The 23,998-nt window shown below is 45.8% G+C and overlaps 1 protein-coding gene across 1 annotated transcript in view; it reads right to left on the minus strand.

Moving 5' to 3' along the window:
• The window catches only part of MGLL (monoglyceride lipase), a gene marked incomplete at its 3' end in the record, with an annotated part of 62,088 nt that overhangs the window by 12,192 nt on the left and 25,898 nt on the right, over nt 1-23,998 (minus strand). The window contains exons 3-4 of the mRNA XM_082004597.1: nt 3,186-3,322; nt 1,570-1,680 (exon numbers count right to left, since the gene is read on the minus strand). Coding sequence (XP_081860723.1) covers nt 1,570-1,680; nt 3,186-3,322 — 248 coding nt within the window. The remainder of the gene's footprint in view (nt 1-1,569; nt 1,681-3,185; nt 3,323-23,998) is intronic.

A 23,998-nucleotide genomic window follows, 5' to 3' on the forward strand; every position in this document is an offset into this window, starting at 1 on the left:
GGATTTCCTACACTGAAATTAAGCAACAATCTGGTACAGATCTGCAAGAAACCAGGCTACAATAATACTAGTTCCCACAGAACTGATGACTCCTTATTTCAGAAAGGGTTTAACATCTAGCAAGAGGTATAGCTCTGGAAGAAAAATCTTTCCATATTTTCCTTGACTTGACTAGAAACAGAAGGTTAACAGTGTCTCCCAGATTGAGACCCTATACTACTTTTTTTCTTAGTATTTATATTTTTCTCTTTCCACAGTAAGAAAAAACAGGTGCACTGGTGCTCATGGGACCTTACGCTGAGTCAGGTATAGCCTCACCTGTGAGGAATCAGCTATCAGCCTCCTAAAAGCACCCTTTGGTGCTCTGACTCCTATTTAAGTAAGTTTTCCTGGACTGGATGATTTCAGGATTCACTTCCCCTCTGAAGAGTACATGGGGCTGTGGGGGAGGCACTTAGAAGGAAAATATTGACCGGCATCCAGGTGGTGCAGATCTTGGCAGGGTTTTGCATTTTAAGGCTAGTGGTCTTAACGTGTTTCCTTCAGTGGAAGAGTGAGGTAACTGAAAAGCACGCTTTGGTGCTTGTAATGATTTGTGGGGTCAGTAGATGGCTTTGGTTACAGCAGAAGGTGTGACATGATTATACTGAAAGCTGGGGTAATCTGTTTCCTTTCTCTTAGAAGAAAAAAAGCTAAGAGCAGTAGCTTAGAAGTAGATTAAAACAAGAAGCTAGCCCTAGGAGAAGAGTCTAAGGAGAAAGGATAAAGGAACAAGTCCTGTGGGAATGAGATGATCTGGCCTTCCTGCTGGCTTAGCTGGTCCTTCCCTTTGCTTCCAGCTTCTTTCAGGATTGTTGTTTATACTTTTAAAAATTCAGTCAGGAGGGGAGAGCTGAGGGTCAGTTGCCCTGCAGAGCCTCCCCGGGGAAGGGCAGAGTGGGCAGTGCAAATTTGGATCAGAAATAGCTCTGGAAGGGACATGTGAATGGGAGGGGGGTAAAACCTAAATACAAACTGAAGGGGATGGTCTGGACAAGAACCAGCCTTGGTACCAAGCCAAATGGGACACTGCTGGGGCAGTGATGCTTTAGCTGAAAGCCTTCTTTGAAGCTCATGAAGGATTCCTGGGACTCAAGAGCTCTAGTTTTGTTTAGAAATTGGTCATCCCCCAAACGCCAAAAATAACTCTGGCTTGACTTAGCCAGCAGTCTGTGTTGCAACTATACCAGACTCTGTATGAGTCAGGAAGAAAACTGTAGGAGAGGAAGGGAAAGTACGGCACTGCGTGGGCTGCCGCAGGGTGTGGTGAAGAAAGCACAATGCGACCACCTCCTGAGGTAGCATCGTTCTTTGCCTCTCATTTAAATAAGCTTTTCTGGATGAGTTCAGGATTCACCTCCCCTCTGAAAAGTAGGTGCGACTGTGGAGAGGCTCTTAGAAGGCAAGTATTGACTGGCATCCAGGTGGCACAGATCTCAGTAGGGTTTTGCATTTTAAGGCTAGAGGTCTTGACGTATTTCCTTCAGTGGAAGAGCGAGGTGACTAGGTGCAATGGGGGTTTGCTCTTACCTTGATGGGAGTGGCGACTTCTGGGCTGGCTACCACTAAAGGAGAGATTAACAGCATGCCTGAAAACTCGCCGGGTCTCTCACTAGCTGTCAGAATGGAGATGGCTCCCCCCTGCAATGCAAAATAACAGCCCGTAGCTTAATGCAGGTGTCAACATCTGATTATATAGCAATCCTGTTATATGGAGCGTTTTAGTCCAAACAAGCAAATTATTTCTGCCCCAGTGACAGTGCAGTGTGGTCATCAAGGAAGGCTGGAGGAGCAGGGTCACTAGAAGTGGCCGGGTTTTGTTGGGGAAGAAGAGATCTGGTTTCTGCTCTCATGCTGTAAACCCTCACGTTCCACTGAACCCAGCTCTCCGTGCAATATCCGTCAGCTCCCCAGGATGCCTTGTGTCCTCCTCAGTTAAAAGGACTGGGAAGAAAATGTCTGAAGTGGTAGTTCAGGTGGGACTTGAAAAGTAAGTTGATGCTCATCAGCATGAGAGACTGGTGCCGCATGGGGAAGATGCCGTGAAGCCAGGCTCGCTCCGTGCTTGTGGCCCTGGTGACCTGGGCAACAGCAATGCTGCCATCCAGCATGCAAAAATCTTCACTAATTACTGGAAGTTAAATATTCTCCTCTTCAGCATCCCCAACCCATCCAGCCTCGCAGTGCTGTGCCCAAGGCCTGACAGCAAACACTCAGCCCACGGTTTTGGGCTGAACGCCAGCCAGGCTGAGCCCTCCTGCATGAGGACAGTGGCTGATGGCGTGAGGGGTGGGGGACAGAAGGGACCTGGCTGGCTTGCTCGGGAAAGTTTGCAGAGGATTAGTTGCCAAGGGGAATATTTGGTGAACTTCCACGCTGCCGGAGAACCGGGGGCTTGTTAAATGGAGCAGCAGCGAGAAGCATCTCAAAGACCTCACTGGGAAATTAGCTCCTTGTTACAGCAGCTTTGGAGCGCAGCAAGCACTTCAAAGCATGCCATGCCTTCTTATGCAAGAACACTTATTTATCTGAGCATGGCTTGAATCCCAAAGTACTTATTCATTTTGGTCTCCTCTGGGACGGCAGGGAGAGCAGATCAATGACATCAGTGGGAATATTGCTAGCTTGAATAAAGGGATTTGGCCCGTGCTGTCAGAATCAGACTTCAGATCTGTTCACCAAATCAGCGCCTTTGTTTTTGCAGTCCTAATCCCTGGTACTTTTTCCTGTTTAACAGAATGAGGCTACAGGGTATTTTCGTGCTTCATCCCCTACCCGCTCACAAAGCTTTGAGGGCCTTAACCTCCTGGTTATCGCTTAAAATGAAAGGAGAAGCCCAATGCTGCAAGGAGGTGGTGGGACTTTCCATGTACCCGGTGTGAATGAATGATCCTAGTAAAAAATAAGACCATTGTTGTAAATGGCAACATTAGGGCCATGATCCAGGCAGAAGAGTTAAGGGCTGACTGTACTCAAGACAAATCTCATGGGGTAAGGCGTGCTGGCAACTCAGCCAGTGAACGAAGCGGGAGGGAAGGCTGCTTGTAGCTTTGTTTTTCCTGCTGTGGGCTGAGTTATTTCCTGTGATCCACAACAGTACCACTGTGCTGTGGCACGTGTCCCGGGGGGTAGGGGAGGGTGCTTACCATGGAGTGCCCCAGAATGAGAATGGGCAGCTCAGGGTGCTCTTTCTTCATGAGATCAATGTGCTGCAAGCTGTCCCTGATGAAGACGTGGAAATCTGAGACAACCATACGATCACCCTCGCTCTGCCCATGACCAACTGTAGGGGAAAAGGAGAGCACACATCATTCGAAGAAGTGGTTGCAATTGAGAAAGGCTTTAGCAGAAACATGCTGTTAGACTGTTACTGTCCTAACTTGACCTTCTCCTGCAGTCATCTCTCAACAGGAAGAGTGCTGCAGAAATACAAAGGAAGATGCACAAAACAATTTAAAAAGTGCCATACTGTCCATGATCTGGTTAAAAAGAGAGTTATATTCTCCTGCGTTTCTACCTGCTCTTCAAAACTGAGAGTATCAATCTAATCTCTTGCAGCCTTCAACATCAGGGTGAGGAGGGCAGAAGGGCTGTCTTGCCTTGCTGTAGGGATGGGAGGCCACTGCATCCTGGGAAATCAGTCTTTGCCCCAGGGATCGTGGCTGCCGGGGTCTGATGGCTCACTGTACTGAGGCAACCGCTGTGTAGAGTCTTGGTAAGACACATAAAAATTCTGAAGACTAGATATGGTCGCTATAAACTTAATGGGCCACGGACACGGCCTTTTCCAGTGCCTGGGTGTGCATGAGCTTTGCAGAGTCCTGCCTTTGCTCACTGCTATCCTGGAGCATTGGGTGGGCTGGAAACCACCCCTGCTACGCGGTGAAGAGCTCTCGGCAGAGGCCAAGTGATGGTGGTTGCAACAGCCTGCGGTGGGAAAGTATCAAGTGGCCTGCTCCTCCTAAACAAGTGTTAAGGCAAACCGTGCTGCACCTGGACGCTGTTAGCTCACTCTGTATCTGGGAATTATCTTCTCTGATCAAAGGGAAGGGAAAGACTAAAACGGGAGATGGTGAGTTGCTATGGGAACAGCGGCATCCCCGGCAGAGGTGGAGCCAGCATCACCACAAACACAGTCACAGGCAATTTTGAGCTTGCAAAGGCTTGAAATTAATACCACCTTGGGGAAGCAGTTTGCACATTTACTTGACCACACATATGTGTTATTATCTATTACAAACAGGACTCTTCCTTAAGAACAGTCTCCTTGGTTGTCTCTGTTCCATGCAGGTTGTTAAGGAAAACTGTGAAGGGGAAAACACACTCCATCCATATGGGATAGGATATAGGGAATCTCAAACAGCATCTGCTGTGGGAGGGGCAGGCCTAGGCCTCCTCCAGTGGGCACTCAGGCATACTTGAAGGCACAAAGGGACTTGTCAAAAGAGGTGAAGTGCCTGATAATTGTTTACATGCTGGACACTACCCCCTCAAGTCATCAGCAAAGAAAAGCATTGCCTACCCAGCCCAAAAGCTAAGGGCTCTGCTGGCAATAGTCATACCAGAAGAAATCAGCATGTCTAAACTTAATTTTCTTGCAAGCCATCCAAAAAATCACCTTCCAGATTAGGCAGAACCCTTAATAAAAAGCTGGACTAAATATGCTCCATCTAAGAAAAACAAACCCCAGGCTTGCTCTTGTTTTGTCTGCCAGATGCTCTCCAGAGTTGGGTCTCTTGGCAGTGAACACTGCAACCAGCCATGCTGTCTGCCAGATAAACCCATAGATGTCATGCTGGTCAATTATAAATAACATATTACCAGTTCTGCTTTCCATGCACACACTCCAATTCCTGCCAAAATATGATATAGCAAGCATCCTCCATGGGTCAGTGACCAGAAACAAATCGAAGAGCCAATTAAAATACAAGGTGCAATAACCTACAGAAGTGAAGCCATGTGTGTGGTTAGTGGATCTAACTTTAAGCTGATTTTTATTACAGATGGAAAGCGAAATTTCCACAACTTTTGTACACGTCCAGTCCACTCACTTTGTGGACCGCAAATGTGCTATCTACCTATTATTTAAACTTCAAATTTAGCAGGTTAATGTCAGTTGAACAGTCCAGAGAGAGGAACATTTTCTCTTAGCAGAGCTCTGCACTTCCACTTCTTTTTTCTGTGGTGCTGCTTGCACTTGCTTCTAGTATCTCTTTGTCCACAGTGTCTGTGTAAGACAGCTGAGCAAGCAGAAATAGCCGTCCCCCGTGGCCCAGGTCCGTATATGGGCCACGACTCCCTGCTGTGGAGCTGTGAGGCTTTGCTCTATTTTTGGATGAGACAGAGGCAGCTCTGGAAAGCCTCCTTGGTCCACAGCGTGGAGAAAATCCTACCACATAACAATGATACTGCTCGTAACAGTCAGAGTTATGATTATGGAAGCCAAGAAATACCCATGCAATAGCTGTGACAAGCATTTCATTTGATTTCTGCAGGGTTTAGGGGTTTTCACTAATACCTTAATGAACCCACATTTGAACCCCGCTTTTAACTACTAAACTACTGCTCCCCACTCAGATGGCACAGAGCTATGCTTGAGGAGCAGCTTGTTTGCATGTCTGGTAAAGGAAGGCCATGCAAGTCTTTGCTTTGATACTATTGCTGCCCCTTGTGCAAGGTTAGCCAGATGACATTGCTATGTTGCCTTCTTTTATGTTACTATTTTTCTCTCTTCCCTCCAAGAAACCAAACTTACTCCACCAGAGAATGAGTTTATTGCAAATTTGAATCACCCAGCTGAGAAAGCTTCAGGCTGAGGACCTAAGACCTCTTCCATTAGATGAAAGATATGTGCACAACCAAACACTAATACAGTCAAGAATATTGACATGTTTTTCTCTGATCTTTTGCCTTTACAGCTATTAAGAATGAAAGGTCAGGTTCATCCTTGATGTAAAGCTTTGGGTTTTGCTGGGGATGAATCTGATGTCATGGTTCCACAATGGAAAGACAGTGGGTGTAAGAGGAGGGGAACCGCCTGCACCCAGGAACTGAAACCAGAGGCTGCTCCTCACCCAAGTGACGCAACACCCAAGGAAGACAACAGGGAAGTGTCACGAGAATCACAGCTCTATGAGTCCCTCATCACAACACTCCCCCGGGGCCCCTGGTTTCAACATGGCAATATGAGGTTATGACCATGAGATGCTCATTTGTGAAGAGCTGTGATTGCCAGTGCACATCCACATGACACACTTGGTTTTCAAAACCTGTCAAATATGGTTTGTATCTGGCTGTCTTCATATCTAACTTGTGTGGTTCACTTCTAGTATCATGTATCTGCAGTGGCTCAGTGACCGACCATTTCAGGTTGCTTGTACTGAGATAATTGTGGGCACCCTTTCCTGGAGGCGAGTCTTGAAAAATGAGAATCCAAACTACTTTTTTTCAAATTGTCAATCTAGAATTAGGAAGTCTAAGCCTCCATTTCCAACCAAACACACCACTGCAAAATAACATACTTCGCTCAAGCGAAGTCTGAATAAAAGCTGCAATGATCTAGCCCAATATGTAAGAGCTATGAAGTTCTGCGCTCTGTATTTGCTGCAGGAGCTTGCTCAGAGTGCAGCTCCGCCACCGTAGAGACAAGAACAGTAACTCGTGATCAGTCAATCCTGTCGGAAAGCCTGACCTCAGAGCACGATTTCACCTATGATTCTAGATCCTCCAAAGCTGCACACCTCTCTGGAGGGAAGAATACTGACTGGTTGCAAAGGAAGACAAAACTGAGTGTTTGGCAATGAAATATTTGGGGGTGTGAGGGCTCTGGGGAGTGTGTTAGCACCACACAGGTATGCAGGAGCCTGTGGCCCTGCAATGCCATACTTCTACAAGTCCCTCCATTCCTCAAATCCCATATTCCCTTGTGCTGAGGGGCTTGCTTTCGAAAACCACTCCAAAGCAGCCAGACTCTTCAGCTGACATTGCCTCACATGCCTCAAAAAACATTACATCCTGGTCAGACTGGAGATACGCTGAAAAAAATGTAAATAAAAAACACTGCGCAACTTGACGCTGCCTTCGCTGAAGGAGAAAGGCCAGATGGGAACTGCCTGAAGAAGCGAGCACCCCAGCCCTGGGCTTGCTGGGCAGATTCATTCAGACGAGGAAGGGGAGCCGCGCTGGGTCTCCACCGGCAGCGCCTGCGCCCGCACACCCCAGGGTGCATTAGCACCCAGCCCTCCGCGGCACTGCGGGGACAGACCGCAGCAGCACACCTTGTCCGCCCTCAGATATCCATTTGCACGATTTTCATTCTAAGCACCAACTTTTATATAAGCTACACACTATACATATTTATTTCTCTTTCCTAATGCCAAACCCTCCTGACAAAGGCACAGCCCGACCCTGCATGCTCAGGTGTGGACTGAGTTGCTCCTCAGAGCTTCAGCAGGAACGTTTTGCTGTGGAAGATGAGGTGACAGGGAAAATACAGGGTCAGATGTTGAATTCTGCTATGACAGCAGCTATGCTGCTGTAAATTTACCGATTTCAGTTGTGTTCCTTAAAGCTTACAGTCATGGGAGAGCAGGAATTATAGGCTACGTTGTTTTTTCAGCCTTTGCTCCCTATTTATTATGGAAAAGCCATAAAACAGAGAGAACACGTAAGAAATCTGCCTGGGGAGCAGTAACTCTACAGGCAGAATCTGGATCTTGACTTTTCACGTATTTTGAGGTTTCCAACTTTAGGGGAAAGGGTATGGTTTGGATCCATTTTTAGTGCAGTGAGGACACCATCACAGGCATCTATGGGGTGACACACTCTCTCTAACCAACTGGTGGGGAAAACTATCAGGAGGAATGCAGGGCTTGACTCCTGCCTCCGAATCCATCACACTGCGTCGTTGTTTTCCTCGGAAGATACCTAACGCCAAGACTTAGAAGTGGGAGAACCAAGAACAGGGAGGATTAGGAGATGGTCAGGCACTCCAGCCTTACCGCTCGCTGAGCATAAATACGTTTTGAATTGCAGTGGCACTACCACAGGAGCGCCGGGAGTTTGCAGAAGTAGCTGAAGGTGAGAACTGCCACCACTGCGAAGTCAATGGTTCACCAGCCGCAGCCGAGGAGCCGCTGCTGCACTGCAGGGTCCCGCATCGAAGGGACGCTTCTTAATTACACCGGAGGGGACGCTGGCAAGGCTCGGTACTGTGGTGCCTGATTTAATAAGCTGGAGCATGGGTGCGACTCAATTCCCAAAGGAGCTGTTGGAGATCAGAAAAGGTGGTTTTGCTGCTTCAGCGCTGGCTCCGCAGTAGCAGCAGGCAGCGGCACGTTACAGCGCAGGCAGCGGTGTGCGAAGGAAGGATTTTTGTTAAAGCCCACACCAAATGCAGGCTGAAGACCGTCTTCTTTCACTGCCTCCTTCATCAATTAGCTTACTGGAATCTGACAAGTCCATTTGAAGCAAATGCCTAAATGCCTTTTGGAAAAGGAGGTATTTCTATGAGTAGTATGTAAATTATATATTAGCTTTCTGAAAGATTTGTTTTATTTCTGAAGGCCTCTGCCTCTGTTTTCTGCCCTAAATTGGAGACAAGATGGGCTCCTCACTGGTGCTGGACACTGCAGCACGTGGGAAGGTGAGCCCACTACCCCCCATCCTTTTTTGCTCTCACCCCCCAGCAGGTGATGCTGCTGGAGAGAGACCTGAAAATAGTATGTATGTCCTCCCTGCTGCTAAACTGTCTGGGTCAGGAAAAAAAACCCCATAATTAAAAGACCTCACAGATGCTTTCACGCGGCAGGTGGCCCACACGAAGCAGCAATGCTGGGTCTCGAGCCTGCGGGAGACGCCGGTGACAGAAATTTGGATGGCTCTTCTGGTGCGCAAGGTGCAACTGTGCCAACCCAATCCCTCTCCCGCAATCTTCCTGAGCTTGTGGCAGCTTGCTCAGGTGGGGCCCTCACTGTGGTGGTCCACAGCCTGTCCCGCAACCCCACTGTTACGGGAAGGGACCACTGCAGTAGCTCGTTTTAATATCCAACCCCCATAGACTGGGAGACAGCAACCCTTGTCTGGCTCTGCTTTCCTCTCTGTCCTGTATGAAACGCATTCAGACTCGGAGGAAAAGCTTAGACTTACAAGCACAAGACAAAGCAGACACAGTTTTCAGCAGTGTTCCAGTTTTGGAAGTCAGTGCAGCAGATAATTAAGTGGTGTCATAAGGCATCACGGCTGATGCCTGTATTTATGAGATCTATTGAAATTCGTCTGAGCAAGGACTGCTTTTTTTTGCACGTGTACAGCACCCAGCACCACAGGGCATCATCACAGACCTTGGCCCAAGGTACTGCAAGCTCTGAAAGTAATAATTAACTCTAATTCCAGACTGTAAGGCAGCACAGTTTTGCAGAGGAGGAGATGGGAGAAAGCACATAGATGGAGAATGTGGGTGAGACAATACACAAGACGACACTAATAATGGGTTTACATAGCAAATGTTGTGTGAAGCCCTGATTTTCTGCTTGGGTGTTTTTTTAAGGTTTAATGAAAAAAAAATTAATGAACTAGTAAACACTTCAAATTGTCACAACAGTTCACTACGGAAAAAAATATACTTGTTTTGTAATGAATCAAGTACACATCCTTTTCACCAAGTGAGCAAAGCTCATTAATTAAACATACCGGATTTCAAAGCTCCCAATGTTTAATTATCTGTCTAACAAGCAGTACATCTAATCCACCATTCAGATACACAAACTACTAAAACAACAGGAAGAAGCTTCAAAGCAGGACAATCAACATCTGGAAAAGTCAACGGACTATGCCTGTATTGTCAGTAACACTAAAGCAAATGTTCCACTGGCAGAACAAATACACACAGGAAGCACCTCCGAGTGCACCGCGCAGATTCCTACTCAACAAAGAGGCTTCCTTGCCCTGTGAACACACTTGTCACGGCAAGGGAGCCTGTTCAGTTTTTCTTCCCCCATCTTTTTCCATTCCCCAACCTCACCAAGTCTGATGCATGGAGGGCATGTCTGCCCTCCATACGTATGTACTCTTCGTTTTGCACGCAGATGGAGAGCAAAGACAGGACAGACACCTGAGCTAGGAGAAGCAGGGTAAGCTGTCCTAGGATTTGCCATGCTACCTTGGCTCCGATCAAGTGGTCACCTTGGTCAGCTGCAGTGTATTTTGCAACTAAACCTTGGAGGTGAGCTTTGCAATGTCCGTCTGACTGTGCACCATCTCTCTCATCCTCTCCCACAGCTCTGGTTTCCACAAGAAGAAAAAGCTGTGCTTAGGCTGGAAGGGAGCTGTGGAGTGCTCCAGCTAAGCCCGTGATCCGGACCGCCAGCAGACAGGACCGTGGGGCACAGTGCAGAGTAAACCTGCTCTGCAGTGTTGGCAAGCTTTACACTGTCAATATTTGATACAAGCTTATAGTCTAAGGCGTCTCTAGGAGGACTACTTCCACATCAGATGGGAAGCAATAGGAACCAAAAGGAGAGGGTTCACCCTCGCCGCTGGTTCCATCTTTATGTTCCTTGGGGATCTGAAATATAGCTCAACACACATTTATCCTTAGTAACTGTTGTCCATTCTTCTCTCTCTGGGTAGTCCTCAGCATCTCTTCTTTCGCACCACATGTGTAGATACAGTGAGTACACTGGGTTTTCCGTGACAATAGGCACATTATAAAACTGTTAGATACGGTACCAAACAGAAGTATCTCTCCACTCTGGGTTTTTGATGTATGGAGCATCTATCTAAGAATTACAGATGGATTCTGCCTATCTCTTACCAAAATGGAGTCTTGTCCCGAACACACAAATCCAACAGCTTCCCTACTCCTCAAGGTTAGGAAAATCATTTTTCTTTCAGCATTTGCTGGATAGTTTTTATTCACTTGCCTCACACAAAGAGTGCAGCAAACTGAAAGCCTTCTACTCCCACATCAGAGACACATTTGCAGAGCTGAGATATTTTTAGAATAGTGCACACACAGACTTATATTGTTTGTTGTCTTGGTTAGGGAAAAAAAAAAAGAAACAGGCAGTCTTCTGTACTAAAGTTATTTGTGCCTTATTGCTGGGGAGCAGAGAACTAGTCATCTTGCTGAGGCCATTTAAAATTTCTGTACTCCAGAGATTACAAACAAAATGACCTGGTACATATCAGAGCAGTCGTTAATTCTGTCCGACAAGGCAAACTGTTTCTGTCATTGTAAGAGCCAATTCAATCCTAATGGATACACGCACGGTTCTTTTGGCTTTAGAAGACTTGCCCATTTCTTAGGCCGCTGGTGATTTTGGCTCTGAATTACAGTTCTTTAAAAGTCTTCCTGGAACATCATGTTGCTCATGAAAACATGCCGGAAAAAAAATCTGAGTGTTTGTGTTGCAAAATAATGTGTTCTTCATAGGCTGCGTTTACAAACAGCAGTCACTGTGGCCAGAGTAGAAATACGAGTGTCCCCTGGGACGTCGCGTAATGAAAGGGACCAAGACAGTGTGAAAACCTGCACATACCATAGTCACTGCCCATGCCGCTGGGATTAGGGTAGCTTTGCCACTCCTGTCACAAAATCAGCATGCTGCTGTGGCACGGCTGGCGGAAGTTAAGGCCCGTGAAAGAGGAATACGGAGCCCAGTTCCTTTTCCACAAAGCTCATACACAACAGTAGTCCACTTTCTTCCTCGGCCCCTTCTGCAATGCCACCTCTCAAGCCAGCCCTCAAGGATACTACAGTAGAAGTCAGCTGAAGGGAAATGCCCTTCTCTACCAGGCTGCTGAGATCAATGATTTGAAAACGCTGCACAAAGCTGACATAGATGGTTGAGCAGCTGTTGAGTTCCTCTGCAGAAGACTTTCTTTTGGTGATGGGTGAAATGATGCCTACCTAATCTCTTTTCCCATGGGATGAAAATCATAATACAAATCTAAGATATATAATCAGTGGGGCACAACTTATGGTGCCTCCAAGGAGTCTTATAATGTGGCACTAAGTGATTTTATTTAAGGCCCTGTAATAACTTTTAACTGTTATTCTTCCAGTCTTGTACTGAGATTTTGCCCTTTCATGAGGAACAGATAATTTCCTGAGGTATAGCTGAGGTGACTTTATTTAACATCAGAGTTGGTCTTCAAAGACTTATTCTGGCATGACATAGAACCAGTATCAGCGCTCAGATACTGCAGAAAAAATTGTATGGTCTTTGCTGGACTTAATCCAGGGTCTCACTAGTTCACTTGACCCATATGCTGCTGATCTTTTAAGAACAGAGAAGAGTCTCTTTTCTGCTCTCCATGTATGACTTAAGATACCACTGGTAGCTAAAGTTTCACACTCATTGGAAGAGGAGATCAGCCAAGTATGATCTCCCTGCTATTTTAATTTAGCTTTAAAAACATACATATAATTTTCTTCTCTTGCTTTAGCACCATAAAATAAAAAAAAAAAGGTGCAAACTTTATTTTTTCCCATATGAAAACAAAGATGAAAGTCCACTTGCATTTACTTTTTGATCCAAATTCCAGCTTTAAAACAGCTGGGGCACCAATTCAAAATGTCAGGGCTTTCAATGAAAGAGCCGGCGCTGGAGTGGAACTGCACACTCCCCTTCCCCTTCCCTGCCCATTTATTCCAAAGCACGGCTGGCATGTGGGTTGGCTCTCCAACACGCACATGCTATTAAGTCCTAAATGACAGCTTGTTTAACTAGAAAACATTTCCATTTTTTTCTTAACAAAGGCCATTCATTTCTTGCTCTTCTATTTGCTTAAAGACGGTTTCATTTGCCCTGCCTGAGAGTTTGCACAACCCGCCTGATTGTTCCCCTCCAAATAGCACTGCAAGTTAATGACCCACCTCTTGATCTCTGAGCAGGGAGCCTTGCCCAGCACACTGCAGCAGCACCAAGTGAGCTTAGTTACCTTGCAAAATCCATACGTCTGCCTCGAATATTTTTATGCTTGAGAAAACAATCGAATCGATTCATCTTGGGAAAGACAGTCCTAATTCTTCCCTGCTAACAGTAGATTAGGCATCAAGAAGAAAAGAAGATGAAAGCTGGATCATGTAGCAACTCCCTCCATGCTGTTGACTAATGTCTTGGGGGACAGACACAACCTCCTTTCAAGCTATCTTCAAAAGCTTCCCCTCCATGCAGACCACCCATTGGGAACACACATCAATAACAAAAAAAAAGAATTTAAAAGAGCCATTTTTCATCCAATTTATTTACATGTTAAAATAAACACGAGTTCCCATCTAGAGCAACGGCTCCCAGTGGGTTCTGTTTAGTCTGAGATTCTTGGCGCCAGAACACAGCATTTCCCTATTTCAAAGCAATCTTGGCACGGATTTTTTGGTTATATAATATTTTCAGCAATCGGCAAATGAATAATAATAATGCTTCTGAAAAGTGGGAATCATGTTCTAAGACACAGGCAAAGTGTTTTATCAATTAATCTGCCAAAAGGTCATTTGCAAAACAGAGCTCCCAAACTCCTGCATTCAGGGTCAGCTCTCCCCACGGGCTGCACTTCCAGTTCTCAATCAACCTGTCCGAAGGGAGCTTTCCCACAGAGTCAAAGAGATTTTCGCTTTTTGCTTCGCTCCTTCCCATTGCCACATGGCAGTGCCACTCTCATTAGACTGCCTTTGTCCCCGTTCCCGACACGGCACGAAGGAAATACCACTTCCAGCGCTGACAGCTTTTTATACCCACTTTGCACAAGCTCAGTGGGCGAGCAGCAGGTGGATATTTGAAATAAGGGTAGCCTTTTTTTTGTTGTTTTTTTTTTTAACAGGGTACATCCGCACAGAGCTATGGCTCACTCAAACCCTACCAGACCTGACCGGGAGCAACACAATTAAGAAAAAACCTTCTGATTAAGCAGGTCTGGCAGGGACCCTTCCGGGGGGGCACAATCCTGCCCCGTGTGCCAGAGCAGAGTCCCACGGCTGCCAGTTGGCTCAGGGCTGGGTGGTATTTAGATGGTGCACAGGGAAAGTAGCATGGCAGAAAATAGCTCTACTAAATTCGGCTTGCAGCAAAAGCTGATGTCTTTTCTTGGTAGAGATTGATTTCAGTGTCATTGTTTCAGCTGCATTTTAGCACTTGGTACCCTCTTCTCTGTAACTCTTCTCCCTGCAACTCCGAAATCCTCACTACATACATATTTACCAAACAAGCCAGGATCAAACAGGCTGGTTATTGCTTTCTGTGCTCTATTACTCATTTCAAACTGTGGCTGGCTGGCGGCAGACAGGGAATACTAGCTGGCAGGTCTGCACTTCAGTAAGCAACGCACAGGCACAAGAGTTGAGCTGTTGAAGGTTACGGACCTGTATATTGCTTTCGGGCTGTGCAAGCTACTTTGCAATCAGTCAGCGAGGGTGTATTTGAAGCTCAGAGAAAGCTTTCTTCAGAATCTGGGCAGGATAGGTGCAGGGTTCATGAAAAGGCACAGGACTGTAATCGAAATAACAGGTCGTATCGGGCAGTCTCCGTTGCGAACAGCCGCCTGGTTCCTCTCCCTGATCCCAGCCGTCCGCCGAACTGAGCGTGAACTTGGCACCACTGCGGATCAGGCTGCCTGTTCCTTAGCATTAGACAAACTGCCAGGGTCTCCCAGCACACTTTGTCTTTGATAAATTCAGAACCAGAAAAAAAATGCAGTGTGGACAATGTCAATTTTAAGGGATTGGGGTTGAGAGCCCAATTGGGGTTGAGAGTCTTTGAACTATCTACAATTCAGCACTTTTTTTTTAAATTTTTGAAGCTAAACAAGGATCCTCAAATTGGAGAGTATTGCCAAGCCCTGAATAAATCCCAACATTAGAGATGCTGTGGGTATAACAGCTTCCCCCATGAATGTGCAGACGGTATCTTCAGAGAAATCAACCCCCAAGTGCCGCAGGACAGGCTCTGCGGCATCTGTTTTAATGCCCTAGGAAATCTCACCCTGTGGTTAAAACAGGTTATTCCCACTCCTGGGGCGATACTGATGGTGGGTGGAGTAAAGCACAGGCTTAGCTGGTACAGAATAACTTTTCTGCACTGTCTGTGAAGTGGTCAAGCTTCCAGGTGCAATCCAAATTACAAATTCAGTCAAAGGACATGGAACTACCAACCTACTCAACTTGCATGTAATTATCTGACATATGATTGTTTTCCATCCACCGTCCCATTCCTTAGCAGTTCCAAAAGCAAATGCTTAGCATTTAGACATATGAAAACACTATACAGTTGCAATTTAACCTTTCTTATTTTTCTGCATCATCACTTTAAATATTGGTGAGATATTTTATTCTAAGCTGCTCTCTTCACTGGCTGAATCTTCCCCCCAGCCTGTGAAGAGCCATTCACAGTTTTGCACTCTTGCAGCTCATGGCTTTTTGTCTGCAAGCTCTCTGGAAGTGGGTTGGTATCATGTTTGGATTTTGCCCTGAGTAATCTTAAATATAGTGAGACGAAGTTTTTTTCCTGAGATCAACGACGAATCTGTAGCAGAGCTGAGTGGGGGTTTCCAAACACCTTCTTGCATAGCCTACTGCCGCAACACGTGATGAGCCACATCCTGATCTGAACCATACAGGTTCGATCATATGATTAGTGGGAAGGACTACCTGCAGGAGATACCCGTGGCTACTAAAATTGCTGCTCTATTGAAACATCACAGGCTGCAGGCCAGCCCTAAAGCTATGTGAAACCCGGGGAAGTCTTCAGAATACCAGGCAAAAAAGCTTTTCTAGTTCAGGTCACTAAAATTTGGCCACAGCTGGCACAGACCAAGATACGTTATCACCTGAGGACTGGCTGTTGCTTACAGAAACGGGATGACAAGCTCTCATTCAATGTCTTAGTTCATTACGAAACCGAAACACCGCCACTGCAACTGGCACCCCGACCACCAGAATGCGCAGAAAACTTCATAGTGGGCTCCACACACCTTCAGATAGATTTCTTCCAGCCAGCCATAGGTTTTGTGAGATCTTTTGCAATCCTCATTTTATTTTTGTAAAGAAAGAAGATGCTCAAGGCTGAAAGGAATGTTACTGTGATGCTGGAAAATCTCATCTGGGCTGGAGACTGAAACGGAGGCTAACCAGATGTTCTGCTTTACTTTACTAATGGTCTTGGAAACAAAGAGGATCACACTGCCAGAGGCTTTCAATTATGACGATTACTTTTTTTAAATTCTGAAATAATTTTTCCAAATCACCAACCATGACGCTCATCGTTCCCTGTACACCCCTTTATCAGCTAAAATGATCTTTCCTTCTCTAAAATAACAGTCCAAGACATGTTAGCTTCTTACTAAAATAAGAAAAACAACCTTAAAACCCTCGAGTCAAATCCTGGCCCCACTGAAGTTAGTAACATTTAGCTACCACCTTCAGAGGGTGCAAGCATGTATTCTGTGTATAGGGACGTGGAGCTCAAGCAATTAATCACCTAAGAATCACATTATAAACGTGGCTTTAAATTAAACGCATTCTGAAATTAAAGAGAAGCTGCAGTGCGGAGCTGGGAGTGCACACATCAGCACTACCCCTGAAGGAGCTGAGGGCATCTGGCACGTACGAGATCTGCCTGATGTCTCCAAGGGAAAGGAGAGGCAGCTCCAGGAAAGGTCCAAGGGTTACTTGGTATGTAAGAGAGAGACCTCAGTTAATGTTAACGCTCTGCCAGACTCTGGGGACAAGGTGTGAGACCGGAAGAGAGAAGTGCTCTTTACCAACCTGTTGTGGGTAACTAGTAGATGGAGGAGACAAAAATATTGGCACTGAAAAATACAGCCCTGAAGTGGGCAGAAATACACTGGGACAAAAACTGAGACGTTTCTGAGAGGAGCAAGAGCCTGGAACAGCCTGCTCAGCTGGAACGGTGTTTGCGAGCAACCAAACTTGGTTAAAAACTGAGCTTTGACCGTTTGTGAAAAAGACTCAGGGATGTTATTTGCAGGAACAAAAGACTAGATAACCCAGGGAGTGTCTTCCTGCCTGTGCTCCTAATAAGAGTATGTTTTGATAAACAAGGAAATGTCCTGTTTCACATTCAAAATGAATGTACAATAGGAAGAACATGATTAACTGAAAACACCAGACACTGTAACCAAATATGCTTGTCTGCGACACTCAGACTGATTAAAAAGGGAAGAATCTGAATATGCGAATCAAAAAAGGATGAATTTTGCCTTTGTTCATTCTCTGTTTTGCTTCTGGGGCTTGTTGATGCAATATTCAATATCATGTTTGCAGTCACTGCTAGAGAACATTTTGGTTTTTAAAAAAGTCCCTGCATCTTTTTTAATATGAAAGATGTCCCTTAGTTTTAGGACTTGTGAGACAGATGCTTAAAAAGGCTCACGGTCTGTAACAAATAGAGCTACTCCCAGGGAAATCAAAGGGGCTAGTGATTTTTGGAGGAAGTCCACCAATTTGAATCAGGTATACCAGCTCTACAACAACACGCCACACTTTATGAATGAGCAAATAAACAATCAAACAACAAACAATAGAACTACGAAGTATAAAAAGCAGTATACGGGCTGCTTCTGCATCTTTATATTGGCAAGCATGACTCTGGCCCCAACCCTCAACCTGATCTAAGAGCACGAGCCCCGAAAGGGCTGTGAAACTGTGGGGGGACTGATGCCTCACTCGCCAGGAGCCTGGTGTTGGCTTACATCCCCTCTCAGCTCCTGGCGCTTTACACCGCGGTAAGAAACACGGCGCAGTAGGTTTGGCCCAGGGAATCTGCTAATAGCAACTATTGGTGAAAAACAGAATGAGACGGCCACAGTTCTGATCAAAACACACAAATGCATGCAGCTTAAGTGAGCCTCCCATGACTTCAAGCTGCTACTTATGTTATAAGGAAAATCAATTCACGCATTCGAAGTTTTGAGAAATTTTGCTTGCTTTAGTGAATAATTTCCCACGATACCATAGCTGGGCAGTTCAGCAAGAGCAATTTTGTTCAGTAGTTTCCAATGTAGGTAGGGCACAAAGTGCATTAAAAATGAAGATGAAATGGCAGTTTTACGCCGTTTATTGACTGGCTATACGTTTTACTTCTCGTTGTAAAGCTGCCTGTCATTTGCCTTTGTTTGGTGCGAATAAGAGCTCTCTTTGAATACCGCATTGCTTAATAAGCCTGTTCCTCCAGGCTAGTACCGATCTAGACACTAACCTGAGACAGACTGTGCTCCTTTGACTCCTGTTATCTATCTAAAAAGGAATTGAAAGAAAACAGATAATGTTTTAATCCAAAAGGAGTTATATACACAAAATATATTTTCTTCCGTACTTTTCAAATGGTGTTCAGTAACTTGGAACAGGCGTTTGTAACTCAACAGGATGACAAACTGCGCATCTGTATGAAGATACATTCATAGGTGAGGAATCATCAGTAATTAGCTTCTGAAACAACCTCCTCTGAATTAGACACATCTGACAAATAAACAATAGGAAAGCTAGTCACGTTAATGAAATGCTGTTGCTATGGAAAAATTGTCTTTGGAAAGGTGAAAATAAACATGCTTCCTTTTTCTCATTGCACAAAGACATCAAAAAGTATCTCCCTGAATATGAAGCTGTTCCTAACTGTAGATACCACTAAAGCCTGCTTTTAAGAGGGTCATTTCTTCACCCATTTCAAAACCTTCTGTGCTTCCATTTTGGAAGCAACATCCCAAATGCTAGCAGTTAGGATGCTCTTTAGTTCACAAAGAATAACTGAGGCTGCAAGGGACATATGGAGATTGTCTAGCTCAAGCCTCTACTCAAAGTGTTTCCCATTCAATCAGGGAATTCATTCAATCAGTTGTTTGGACCTTGCTGAATTGAGCTTTGAATATCTCCAAGGCTAGAGATTTCCCCACTTCCCTGGGTCCTGCTCCAGCATTTGACCACCCTCAGGGTGAAAACATTTTTCCTTGTACGTAATTGGGCTTTCTCATAGCGTGACTTGTGTTGGTTCCCTCTCATCCCATCACCATGCACCTCCAAGAAGAATCTGGCTCTGCTGTCTCCACACCCTTCCACTGGGGACTTGTAGACAGCAATAAGATCCCCTCTTAGCCTTCTTTTCCAAGGCTAAATAAACCCAGTTATATCAGCCTCTCCTCGTACATCTTGTTCTCCAGTACCCTAATTGCTTTGACAGCCCTCCTCTGGCCTTGCTCCAGTATGTCAATGTTTTCCTTTTACTGGGGAGCAAATTGGACCGGGCGCTTCAGATGTGGTCTCAAAAATGCTGAATGGAAGGGAATAATCACTTCTCTTGAGCTGCTGGCTATAAGCTTTCCAATACAGCTCAGTATATGGTGGCCTTCTTCACTACAAGGTCATACTGTTGACCCATGTTCAACATGTCTGCAAGGACCCCCAGGTCCTTTCCTGCAAAGCTTGCTATTCATTCAGTGCCCAACCTTTAATGCTGAATGGGGTTACTCCACCGCAGATGCAGAGCTTCACGAGCACCTTTGTTGAAACTTCATGAGGTCCCTGCCAGTCAGACTTTCTTCAGCCTGTCAGGGTCCCTGTGAATAGCAGCCTTCCAGCATATGCTCCCTTTCCACAATTTGGTACCCCTGTAAACTACTGAACGTGCTCTCCATCCCGTCATCCACACCAGTAATGAAAAAGGTCCACTTATAGTATAGGCAACATCTATTTATTACTTTTTTCCTGTTAAGAATAGATTCCTCTGACGCTTCTTGAGGCCAAAGTCCTTGCTGATATGAACTAATGTCCTGCCATGGAAGTCAGTAAAGGAAATGACCCCTGGAACAAAGTCTGAAGCAAGTTTGATGTCTGTCCAGTAGCCCCAGATAATAGACATAGCTAGCAGCATGAAATGATCTGTTCTCTCAGGCTTAGCTCTTTAATAACCATCTGGTCCTTGCCCTTCCACCCTCAACCATCTTGCATGCAGACATATGCCTACAGCTGGCAAAGCTGGTTATGGGAGAGCAAGTAAGCTGTTGAAAACATTACACGAGGTTGCCAACCCTCCTTCACTAACAGGAAACGCAGCTACAAGTCACATGCCTGAACCTGCTTTCTGACATGGTGACAGAGTTATCCTGGATTTACCTGAGCAGCTGTGAAAGCAGAATTTGACCCTTGATGTGGGGATTAATATTTATAAGTAAAGACTGAGTTCAGATGACAATTGCACAGATCTTTGAGACAACAGAAGCAAAACAACAAGTTGTAAAACAAAATGAGCTTAGTTCAGTCAAGGCTATTTCCTCTTCAGTTTCTCTTATTCACCAAAGTGAACCCTTTGTCTAAATAAAGAATGTTTTATTCCTGATTATCAGGACCGCTCATCCAAAATTCCTATCACTTAGTCCCAACGTTATCGGCATTCCACACAAATTTAGTGGCCCCACTCCTCTTTATCAGGGAGAGTATCTCCCATCTGAGAGGCAAAATCATGGAAGGGAAGCCAGAAGGACTCAACCCTCATGGGAAGAAGGAAGCCTTTTAAGTTTCCCGAATGAATGACATGTCTTTCCTCAGTCATGCAGTCTGTCTGTTAACAGTTAACAGTGGCAGGTTGAGGAGCACGGTCTGGAAAGTGGCCAGTGCTGACAGCTCCACGCTCAAAGTCGTTGTGCTCAAAAGGGAGCACTCTGTTCCTTCGACCGCTGTGTCCCCTCTCACTGGGGCCCGTTGTTACAGCCTCACGCCTCCTTGTGTGAAGGCCAACAGCGAGGCTTTGTTCAAGCAGCAGCTGCGGAGAAGATGTACTATCTCATGGAATGACCCACTGACATTTCTCCCTCTGCTCATTAGTAAGCAATGAATAATTAGGAGAACTAGGGCGGATTGCACGGCCCATTTCTTTCCGATTAAAAAGCCAGCTCCTCACATCCCAGCGTGCCCCGAAAGGGATTCCCTCATAAGTGGGCTTGCAGCAAAGCCGGGGAGCTGGCTCTACGGCACCTTCTTCTCACCACCTGATGGAGCGAGGAAAGAGAACAGCTTGTGCCAGAAGGTGGACGGGGCAAGGCTGGAGTAAAGGGTGTCCCAGCCCCGCTTCACTCAGAGCTCAGACCAGAGCTCTGCTGCGTGAAGAACAAGCTCCGCTCAGCCAGGACCCGAGCCAAAGATCCTGTTCGACTGGATGATATGTTGTTGTTTATTCAATAATCCATTGTAGTAGGGTGGATCTACAGCAGTGAGGAAACGGTTGAGCAGTTGGAAGGAGCAGAGTAATTGGGGGAACTGAGGAAACCATAACCATTCTTTTGCAATCTTTACTGCACCCCAACATTATCATCTAGTGATGTCCACATACAGGGGCACTGATGAAGGAACACCTTCATTGCCTTATTCCCCATCCAAACAATGCCTGCATCCTGCTCTCGCTTATAGCACAGAACTTATCTACCTGTCTTGTATCACTGATTACACCACAATTAAATCTGACTTGAAAAAAAATAATTGGTCTGATATAAGCAAATAGATGTGTTTGCCCTGGTTTGGTTTGGCATGTTTCCATAGCACACATTAGATGACACTACATGTCTGATTTCAGGTGCTCTTGCTTCTATGTGTCTGTGCTAAAGGTGTACCCAGTCCTCACAATTTCTGAACCCCCTTGCCTAAAAGATAGGTGCAATACCATGTTTTCCCCACTTTTACATCAGCATGGCTCCAGTCTTACTCTTGGAAAGTCCATGAAACAAAGAAAGTCTCATCCCCTGAGTGGAGTGGAGGGGAAACACCTCTGAGTATCCCCTGCCCCTTTCCTAAGCAAAATCCCTTTTTAAGCAAAACACTCCCCGGCGGCTTATGTGTGCGCTGCCAGATACACCAGCGGTGTGCAGCCTTGCTGTCTCTTTATTTTTAGTCTGCTGTGGTCTAGCTGCTTCCTGGCTTGACAGCATTGTTTCATCTACCTTCAAAAGACAAACAAAATACAAGCCGCACTTGCACTTCCACATCCCAGCTTGGGGCTTCCTCTAGAGCGTGAGGCACTGTAGGTATTTACTTTCATGATTCACCTAGTGTTTTTTCGCTGCTGTGTAGCTGCTCTCCTCAAACGGAAACAACGCTTACTACCCTGAAAGATGCCATGTGGCGCAGGCAGAGATTCGGGACTGTACAATCCCAGCGTGAATGAAGGGCGAGCGCTCAAGTGACAGAATCACTGCTGAGATGACTTCGCCAGAGCAAGACTGGGCTGCAGAAGTCCATAATGAGCTTCTCAAAAACAACAATAATAGTGTGCATACTTCTGTTTAATAAAACCCATCTCTAAGTACTTACAATTGCCTGTTGTGCCACAGGATACTCCCCTTGGGCTACACTGTGTTCAGAAACACTTACAGGCACATTTCAGCATCGTTGTGTTGTAGGACGTGTATCCAGACCACTTCCTCCTACACAAGCTGTGTCCCCTCTGAGAGGTACCATCTCACAACCACCAACAGAACCCAACTCCATGCAGCAATATGGGAGAAAGCAAGAGAAAATACACTATCCAGTTAAAAGAGTGTGTTCAAGAGCTTGTCCAATGCATGTGGTAAGTTGTATCTTAGCAGTATGAATCGTCTTGCCTATAATTTCAAAGAAAGAGGCTCAAACTGTTGACCTGTTGTCCTTAGCAAGATGTCACTGCTGCTTTGAGACCCAACGCTACAAGACCAGTCATCACTCCAGAAGAGCTGGAGGTGAGAAGAGACTGGTTTCACTTTGGCTGGAGCTCATCGGTGTCGGGCAGGCTAGTCTCCCTGTTCGTCTGGAGTTAATCTTGCTTTTTGGTCTTCAAGTTCGCAATTCACGCCTGTGTTGGGAGAAGTGCGCACTGTAGCCCCGCTTTCCATGAGCATCCCCACAACCGAAACAGACTTAGAAGTTTACTCATTAGCTGTTTGTTTTATAGGAGGGCTTTGCTCCAGGTTCTTACAGTTTTCTCACTGCTTGAGGAATTACATGGTGTACTGCAGTATCTGAACTCTCACCCTGTAATTACGCGCTGTGGTTTCACCTCCTGTGTGCCCTGCACATGCTAAGCATTCCTCACCGCTGCCCTGGAAGGCAGATAAGCCTGACTGCTAGCTTCGTTCAACATCTGGAGAAGGAAAGGCTAGGGAGAGCTAGGCTGGCTTGGGACTGTACTGAATACGGAGTCAAAACAGGGATAAAAAGGTGCCGGCAGTGCCAGCCAGGCCAAAGAGCCATCTCCTCTGGGATCCGCCTGCTAAGAGGACGCGTACAAGACAGAACATGAGAGGTGGGGCAGACCAGTATGACTCTTCTCTGGTATATCCCATCGGTTTCCATCTCTGCCCACGTCCTGTGCAGCAGGCATCACTGCGTGCTTTTGATGTTCTAGCTGTGTTTACGACTCAATCTTCCCCCGGGTTAAAAGGGGAGAATGGATGAATTCCAGACAGGGCTCATGGGTCCATATGACACTTAACATGGATCAAGGGTCAAAGAATCATTTAAGTGTTCCCTTCTATTCCCCTTGGTTTTGCTCTGTCATGAGCTTTCAGTCTAGTATTTTTCAGAGCTATATGCACAAAGATTTATGTCCGTACACTTGTATCACGGTGGGACAGATTAATCACCCCTTAGCAGTTCTCTCTCCACTCCAAACGGAGTATCATAAAAGGCTGAAAGACAGACAAGTTGAGGTAACTTGAAGAACAAAAGGGCTAATTTCCCACCAGGAAATGTACTTGCAAAGTTTAATCTGAAGGTCTGAAAGAACTTCCTTCTTTGCTTGGCAATTCTAATGAACTGTCAGCAGTAAATGCCCCCGCAGCGGTCCTCATGTGACAAACATGAACGGGCTAAGAGTCTTCAGATTGGAACCGTTAGTAAAAATATTAAAAGACAGAGTTTTCCTGACTCTTGAAGAGTGGGGGTTATGCAGAGGAAATACAAAGGGAGAGAGGGGAACTCAACCTG

This window comes from Phaethon aethereus (genome assembly GCF_964289735.1).
Source record: "Phaethon aethereus genome assembly, chromosome: 11".
In the NCBI taxonomy this organism is placed as follows: domain Eukaryota; kingdom Metazoa; phylum Chordata; class Aves; order Phaethontiformes; family Phaethontidae; genus Phaethon; species Phaethon aethereus.